Consider the following 9,458-nt stretch of genomic DNA (forward strand, 5'->3'; position numbering starts at 1 on the left):
CATCTAGTCATTGATCTTTTTAAAAAAGTGACAACAATAACAACAATAACAACAACTGGTTCCAGAGGACTCCCCACACCTTCCCACTGATTTAAAAATTTTAGCTTAGTACGGATTTATATATGACCAATTGAAGAAAACCTACACAAATGCAACGTACATGTCTGACCTAAAATAAAAGTTCCACAAATTCCCCAAAGAAGTACACATTCAAAAATCCAACCAGTGAAGGATACATGTAAATTTGTCACATGGCAAAATGACAAAAGAAAAGGAAATAATTAGTTTATATTCCTATATATCACTCTTGATTCTTGTTACTTACTTTTTTTTGAGACTGAGTTTTGCTCTTGTTGCCCAGGCTGGAATGCAATGGCATGATCTCAGCTCAGCGCAACCTCCGCCTCCTGGGTTCAAGCGATTCTCCTGCCTCAGCCTCCTGAGTAGCTGGGATTACAGGCATGCACCACCATTCCCGGTTAATTTTGTATTTTTAGTAGAGACAGGGTTTTTCCATGTTGGTCTGGTCTTGAACTCTTTTTTTTTTTTTAGACGGAGTCCCGCCCTGCCAATCTGACCGCAGTGTAGTGCAGCAACCTCGGCTCCCTGCAAACTATGCTTCCCGGGTTCACGCCATTCTCCTGACCCAGCAGGGTCTTGCTCTGTTATCTAGGCTGGAGTGCCATGGCACAATCACGGCTCATTGCAGCCTCAACCTCCCAAGGCTCAAGTGATCCTCCCACCTCAGCCTCCCAAGTAGCTGGGACTACAGGTGCGTGCCACCATACCCAGCTAATTTCTTTTTTCCCCATATGGATAGTTTCTCACTATGTTGCCTAGGCTGGTCTCAAACTCCTGGGCTCAAGTGATCCTCATGCCTTGGCCTCCCAAAGTACTAAGATGATAGGCATCAGCCACCATGCCTGGCTTTTGCTACCGCTTTTCTATCCCCATCTCTGACCCAGGCTGTGTTTAAGGGGAAACAATGAGGGAATGAGAACTTTTACCTGTGGACTATTCATGAACTTGGAACTGCCTGACTATGAAACAATCTGGCCTTACAACAGACCACAAAGCAAGATGAGGTTGAGTGGAGTTAGGCAAAGGGTTTGATGGACACACAATTCCTTTGATTCAAGATAAAAATTTTTACACATACATGTATTTTATTATTATATTTGAATATTAAACTCATTAGCATAAAGTGTCCTATTATACCAGTGAGTGATTTCTATTAAACACGAAGGTATTCAAAGGCTGTTCTGCTGTGGCTCATTTCCATCCTCTCTCCATTCCCACCATCCTCAAAAAGCACTGTGGATAATTATGTGCTCTTCCACATCCCTCAACCATATCGCACCAAAGAGAGGGGCTTCCCTCTCTCCACCACGGTTACTTCTCTCTCTACCTTCCTTCATCTTCCTTCCTTTAGCAAAATAAAGTTAGGAAACCCACTCAGGACATTGTGATAATGACATTTCTATAACTAGTAATGACTCCTGTAAGCTGAGTGGAAATGGGGTCTTTATAACATGGTGCCCATGTGACCAAAGGGCTATGCCCTGCTCCGTGGCAACAGACTGCCCACTTTTCCCTCCAAGGCATGGCACTGACACTATGATTCCCTTAACTTTTAAAGTGAACTGTGAAGACCAAGACCATCCCTAACTAGAGTTTCATGTTCCAATCAAGTAAAACTGAAATCATGGGTAACCAGACAAATGCTCATTTGCATAAATAAGAGACTATAAGGTGTATGGAATGTGCAGTTGACTTGAGCCAAAGGGTCCCTAGAGATAAAAATTCAGAGTGACATTGGAAAAAAGGAGCCTTGAAAATCTATAATTTCATTAAAAATAGCAAAGGGAGAACTAAAACATATTTTATGATGTTTTTATTGAAAAAACACTGTATTGACCGGGTGCATTGGCTCATGCCTGTAATCCCAGCACTCTGGGAGGCCGAGGCGGGTGGATCACCTGAGGTCAGTAGTTCAAGACCAGCCTAGCCAACATGGCGAAACCCCGTCTCCACTAAAAATACAAAAATTAGCCAGGCATGGTGGCAGGCGCCTGTAATCCCAGCTACTCAGGAGGCTGAGGCAGAAGAATCGCTTGAAGCCAGGAGGTGGAGGTTGCAGTGAGCCAACATCGTGCCACTGCACTCCAGCCTGGGCAACAGAGTGACAGTCTGTCTCAAAACAAACAAACAAACAAACAAACAAACAAACAAACAAACAAACAAACACACACTGTATCAACCAGTCATGTCAATATGTCAAAACCATGTCAAATATGTCAACTTGTTTATAATAAAACAAAAACTAAGATGGAAATGTGCAGCTCTGTGCAATCAGCTTAGGCACAGGCCTCAAATGCAAGTTATTTTATTGCAAGCTCCAATGTGCCTAACACAAAATTGTCTTTTGAGGAGCTGAGAAAAGAGGAACCTATTACATCGCCACTGGTTTATGCTACAGTGGTGGTTTATATGTCTCTGCATAGTCCTTTATTATCATATTTTGAGGTAAGGGTGAAGCAGTTCAGGAAAATAAGTGTGCATGAGGCCAGGTGTGGTGGCTCATGCCTCTAATCCCAGCACTTTGGGAGGCTGAGGCAGGAGTATCGCTTGAACTCAAGAGTTCAAGACCAGCCTGGGCAACATAATGAGATCTCATTTCTACTAAAAATAAAAAAAAAACTAGCTGGGCATGGTGGCATGCATCTGCGGTCCCAGCTACTTCAAAGTCTGAGGTGGGAGGGTCACTTGAGCCCAGGAGATCCAGGCTGCAGTGAGCTATGTTTGTGCCACTGCACCCAGCCTGGGCAACTAAATGAGACCCTGTCTCAAAAAAAAAAAAAAAAAAAAAAGTGTGCCTAATACTACTTTACAAAGCCCAACAAGCATTTCTGGGGTCAGTTCAGCAGAGAAAAAGGGGAACTAAGTAAGAATTCTATTGATGTTATCTCCTGAATCTCTTTCCACTTTGCCACCGGTACCATCCCAATCCAGAATACATTCAATGCATTCATCTTGCACCTGCATGACTGCAATATTGGTATGTTGGTTTGGCTTTTCAAGCAGAATTTGCTTAACTTTTAAGATCAAAATTCATATCCTGTATATAGCCAACAAGGCCCTGTACTATCTGGCCCTATCCACCTCCTAACCTCCTGCAACTCCAGAGAGTCACCTGGCCTCTGGAATACCAGACATGTTTGCTTTCTTTCAATTCATTCACCAATGCCCTGTGCTTTTTCTCACAACAGGATGGTTCGTTTTTTTCTCTGATTATTCTTTCTTGTTGTGTGGGGTTTTGCACTGTGTCCATCTGGACCTCTGGATGTTGGGGGCCCCTGCTCTGTGGTGATGTCAGGGAGGGGGCAGATCTAGGCACCCAGGGGGAGGGAGCTTGGACAGACCTTCATGATGAGGCTGTGTTGGGGCCAACTGACTCCCCTTTAGACAAGCCATATAGCCCTGAGTGTGGCAGGCACGAGCTTCATTAGCAAAAACGGGCCCCACACCAGCCCTTGCTTTCAAGCTGCAACCCAGGCTCCTAGCACTTTCCTGGCAAGGAGCACTTCTAGCATTTTTAGTCCCTGTCATCCCTAACAGGTTTCCTCCCAGCTGCCTCTGCTTGCTGCTGGGCTCAGTACCTGGAAGCTGTGGCTTCACTCACCACTTGGGTTCTGCTCTGTTTCTACATCACAGAGATGTTCCTCTTGCTTTTAATACCAAATACTGGCCGGGAGCGGTGGCTCATGCCTGTAATCCCAGCACTTGGGGAGGCCAAGGTGGGCAGATCACCTTAAGTCAAGAGTTCAAGACCAGCCTAGCCAACATGGTGAAAACTCTTCTCTACTAAAAATACAAAAAAAAAAAAAATTAGCTGGGCATAGTGGGGAGTACCTGTAGTCCCAGCTACTCAGGGAGGCTGAGGCAGGAGAATCAAATTAGCTGGGCATGGTGGCGAGTGCCTGTAGTCCCAGCTACTCAGGGAGGTTGAGGCAGGAGAATCGCTTGAACCCAGGAGGTGGAGGTTGCAGTGAGCCAAGAAAACAAATACATTTTTCTAATTCTCTCTTTCACTCTCTCTCTCTCTCTATATATATATATATATATATTTTTTATGTATACATATTTTGTATTTCTATAAGGTTTTTGGGGAACAGGTGGTATTTGGTTACATGAGTAAGTTCTTCAGTGGTGATTTGTGAAAATTTCATGCACCCATCACCCGAGCAGTATACACTGAACCCAGTGTATAGTCTTTTATTCCTCGCCCCCTTCCCACCCTTTCTCCCTGAGTCCCCAAAGTCCACTGTGTCATTCTTATTCCTTTGTATCCTCATAGCTTAGCTCCCACTTACGAGTGAGAACATACGATGTTTAGTTTTCCATTCCCGAGTTACTTCACTTAGAATAATAGTCTCCAACTCCATTCAGGGTGCTGTGAATGCCATTAATTCATTCCTTTTTATGGCTGAGTAGTATTCTATTGCATATAGACCACAGTTTCTTTATCCACTCACTGACTGATGGACATCTGGGTTGGTTCCACATTTATGCACCCCTTGTGAATTGTGCTGCCATAAACAGTTGTGTGCAAGTATCTTTTTCATTTAATGACTTCTTTTCCTCTGGGTAGATACCCAGTAGTGGGATTGCTGGATCAAGTGATAGTTCTACTTTCACTTCTTTAAGAAATGTCCACACTGTTTTCCATAGTGGTTGTACTAGTTTACATTTCCACCAGCAATGTAGAAGTATTCCCTTTTCACCGCATCCACACTAACATCTATTATTTTTTGATTTTTTGATTATGGTCATTCCTTCCTTCCTCTCTTTCTTTCTCTCTTTCTTTCTCCTTCCTTCCTTCCTTCCTTCCTTCCTTCCTTCCTTCCTTCCTTCCTTCCTTCCTTCCTTCTTTCCTTTCCTTTCCTTCCTTCCTTTTTCTTTCTTTCTTTCTTGTAAAGTCTCACTCTGTCACCCAGGCAGAAGTGCGGTGGCATGGTCCCGGCTCACTATAAACTCCACCTCACAGGTTCAAGTGATTCTCCTGCCTCAGCCTCCTGAGTAGCTGGGATTAAGGCATGCACCACCACTACACCCAGCTAATTTTTGTATTTTTAGTAGAGTTAGGGTTTCACCATGTTCGCCAGGCTGGTCTCCAACTCCTGACCTCAGGTGATCCGCCTGCCTTGGCCTCCCAAAGTGCTGGGATAACAGGCATGAGCCACTGCGCCCAGCTGATGATGGCCATTCTTGAGAGTGTAAGGTGGTATACAAATGGCCAAAAATGCTCGACATCACTAATGATCAGGAAAATGCAAATCAAAACCACAATGAGATCTCTTTATATTTTATCAATCATTGTAGAGTGTTTGGAGCTGAGGGGGTGCCTGGTAATATGACCTAATAGAGCCATCTAGTAGAAAAGGACAGACTGTTTTGTAATCTTTTGATTTAATAAAGTGTAGGGATTAAGAGCCCAGATGCTGAAACTGCGGTGTCTGGAGCTGGGTCTGAGTTGTGCCCCTAATCTGTGCGCTCCCAGGAAGAGCAACTTCTCTGTGCCTCAGTTTCCTTATCAGGAAAATAACTTTTCAAGGCCACTGTGAAGATTAGATGATTTAACACCTGCAAAATTTTTTTAACAGTTGCACATAATAAATGTTCAATAAACATTAGTTATCATTATGACTTAATAGATTTTTATTATATATATTTCATATTATGTATATAGTATGAATTATATTTATATATATATTCCATTTAGCCAATTCTCTATCATTAAACTTTATTGCTATTCCTAATTATTTGCAACATTAGAAATCCTTATAGCAAATTATTTGCATAAATTAATGATTGAGGACTCCACTGAAATGTTTTTGTATTTTTTGGTATCTGTGGATTGAGAAAGTACCTTACCAAAAGCTCCTATGAATCCAGAATCAATTTTAAATGAATTTAGATTTTATAATTCAAGACAATCTATATATATTTGAAAAACAGTAGTGCCTGTTTATCCAGGATACCAACAATGGCTAGTGAGTGTCTTAGTTTGGGCTGCTATAACAAATACCATAGATTGAGCAGATTAATCAATAAGCATATATTTCTCACAGTTCTGGAGGCTGAAAGTGCAAGATCAGGGTGCCAACATGGCCGGGTTCTTGGCAAGAGCTCTCTTCCTGCTTCCAGTTTATAGCAATGTGTATGCGGACCTCCCCAGATGGCCTTTCCTTGATGCGCTCTGGTCTCTCTTCCTCTTTTTATAAAGACATTCATCTCATTATGGGGGACCTACCCTCATGACCTCATCTAGATCTAATTACCTCCCAAAGGCCACCTCCGAATACTATCACATTGGGGATTAGGGATTCAACACATGAATTTGGGAGGGGACACAAACATTCATTGTATAGCAGTGCACACATGAATTTTCTCAGATCCTTGTCAATAACTCTGGTCCACAGATGGGGAACCATTGCTTCATTGTAAATGACTTAAGGGAAGGATCTCAGCTCAAAACTCTCTTTCCATCTGGATTTCCACCAATACATAGGAGGATTAAGGGAAAATAACATATACTTCTACTCGTTGTGGATTAGTTTATCCAGAAACTGTTCTTTGAATGCCTGGCTTAGCAGAATGTGTTAAGTAAAGTGAGTTTGACTGGTGGGTAGATTGAAGGGGGCAGGAGGAGGGGAGGGAGAAAAAGAGGTGACTTTGGAGCATGGCATGTACTCTGAGGCAGGGTGGACAAGGGCAGGCACTGCAATTGGCCATCTGGTGTTAAGAAGAGTGCAGCAAAAAGACAAAGGGCTTCTGAAGGGTGGCGAAGGGCCAGAGGAGCTGGGCAGGAGCTGGGCACAGGAAGGCTTGCTGGGAGGGATCAGATGTAACACAAACAGGAATGTGGAGGATGTTTCTGAGGGATGGGCCTTTATGCAGCCAAACGTTTTTGCATAGGCTTTTTAGGGGAATGAGTATATTTTGGTTTCAAGAATAAGAACGAGGGCTGGGCGTGGTGGCTCATGCCTGTAATCCCAGCACTTTGGGAGCCTGAGGCGGGCAGATCATGAGGTCAGGAGATCGAGACCAGCCTGGCCAACATGGTGAAACCCCATCTCTGTGAAAAATACAAAAATTAGCCAGGCGTGGTGGTGCGCACCTGTAGTCCCAGCTACTTGGGAGGCTGAGGCAGGAGAATCGCTTGAACCCAGGAGGCAGAGGTTGCAGTAAGCCGAGATTGCACCACTGTACTCCAGCCTGGCAACAGGGCAAGACTCCATCAAAAAAAAAAAAAAAAAAAAAAAAAAAAGAATAGGAATGAAAGAAATAGTAGTAAAAGATGATGCCAAAAAAATGCTGTAGTACAGGTGAGAAAATGTACTGCCTTCTAAGAAATTCCATTTTTTTATTGGGGTTAAAGTATCATGTGTTGCCACAGCAACCGCCAAGAAAAATCCATTTTAAGAAAGGTGCTCTGCTGCAGAGCTCATGTACTTTGATTCTGAAGTATAAAGTGAAAATGTAAAAATAACTGCAATTTTCTTAACAATCTTAAAAATATTCATTTGCCCCCTTTCTTCAATATCGTTTCCTCTTTAGGTTCTTTATTCTAACTGGCGTCCTCTCAAACCAAGCATGCAGCACAATAGGAGTCCTCCATTCCCTGTTCATAGGAACCATTCCACCGCAAGGGAGTGAAACCTGCTGCTTAACAGGCCTGGGACTCCAAGGCAAGGAGGTGGCTGGTGCAGGAAGCAGTTGCTGACCTCTGTTGTTTGAAGGGTGGCATGAACTAGTTTCTGGAAAGGGTTATATTTTCAGGACCATTTTCTGATCCTGTGGAGAAAAAGGTGGCTTTAGCATGAGTGAGTGGTTCAAACCTAGTACATTAATAGGTTTAGATGCTCTAAATCCAGCTTCAGGTAGTTCAAAAGATTCTCTGACACCAAAAAGAAAACAAAGGTCTGGTAAGTCTACCTCTAAGGATTCACACACAGAGAAAAGATAGAAAATGGATAACACAGTCAAAGACCAGAAAATTACTAATAAACTGTCTGAATTCGTTCATGAATCGAAGACTTAAATTCCGAATAAGATTGAGGTTGTCATTGGGGCCGTACCATGGCGGCAAAGACTCAGAAGAGGAGCTCGGACAGTGATCCATCCTAAAGCACGAATTATTGTGGAAACCGGGCCAATAGTGATTGGCAAAGGGAACCTGATAGAAGAACAGGGCCTTATCATAAATGCTTCCTCGGATAATATCACTCCTGACACTGGAGATCCAGAACCAAAACCTATGATCATTGGCACCAATAATGTGTTTGAAGTTGGCTGTCATTCCCAAGCCATGAAGATGGGAGATAATAATGTCATTGAATTAAAAGCATATGTAAGCAGAAATGTAATATTGACAAGTGGCTGTCTCACTGGCGCTTGTGGCGACCTGAACACTTTTGAAGTCATCCCTGAGAATACGGTGATCTATGGTGCAGACTGCCTTCGTTGGGTGCAGGCTGAGCGACCGCAGCCTCAGACACTACAGCTGGATTTCTCGATGAAAATCTTGCCAAATTACCACCACCTAAAGAAGACTATGAAAGGAAGCTCAACTCCAGTAAAGAACTAAGAACAGTACATGAAATGCAGATAACATTTTGTCTTTGACTGCTGTCTTTTGAATGGACCACAGTGTTTATGTACTCTTAGCAACTCACAGAATAATACATGTTGACTTTATTTTGTAAAATTGGGTTGAGAGGAAAGTAATGGATTTTCATTGTAACTGTCCCTTATAATTCATATAAAATGTATTATTTTCCTATATCCTTGCTTCTTTTATGATAATTTACAGATTTAGCTTTTCTTTTGTTATATAAACTGCTAGCCACAGATTTTAGTTATGTAAAAGACTACCCATGACAAGAAAGGACATATTGTTATGTATTTATATTCTAGCATAGGCTAAACTGAATAAAAATACTGGTAACAGGAAAAAAAAAAGATTGAGGTTGTGATGTAAAATAAACACATGTGAATATTAAAATTTTGGACAGTATTTTGCATATAAGCAGTACCCTTTACTTCCTGATGGAGATGGAAAAGCTGAAACCATATTACAGAGCTCCTATTAATAAATGCGGCCTTGGGAGGTACTCATTTAGAACTTCACAAGACACATGTAGTGCAGATTTTCTTCAGCAGCATTCATTCCAGCATTTACTCCAGCATTATTCACCAGTTTTCTGGTAACTGGAATCTACCCCTCTCCCATTCTCTGTCCCACCCAAGGGTCAGGGGTAGAGTATGTGACGGGACCCTAAGGCAATCATCACGTCGCATTATCTGGACCATAACTATTGAGGGCCTGAGAACATGATCCAAGTCCAGGTAACCAGAGTCACTGACAGTCAAAGGATGCAGACTCTCTCATCCAC

At 42.6% G+C, this 9,458-nt stretch overlaps 1 protein-coding gene across 1 annotated transcript; it reads left to right on the forward strand.

Moving 5' to 3' along the window:
* Nucleotides 1-8,116: 8,116 nt before the first annotated feature.
* On the forward strand, nucleotides 8,117-8,694 carry LOC116464853 (dynactin subunit 6-like; the record flags this gene model as incomplete). The annotated part of the gene is made up of 1 exon (XM_032754254.2): nucleotides 8,117-8,694. A coding segment is annotated over one exon (534 nt), but the record flags the coding sequence as incomplete, so codon positions are not given.
* Nucleotides 8,695-9,458: the final 764 nt, after the last annotated feature.

Source organism: Hylobates moloch, unplaced genomic scaffold, assembly GCF_009828535.3.
Source record: "Hylobates moloch isolate HMO894 unplaced genomic scaffold, HMol_V3 SCAFFOLD_1960, whole genome shotgun sequence".
Taxonomy (NCBI): Eukaryota; Metazoa; Chordata; class Mammalia; order Primates; family Hylobatidae; genus Hylobates; species Hylobates moloch.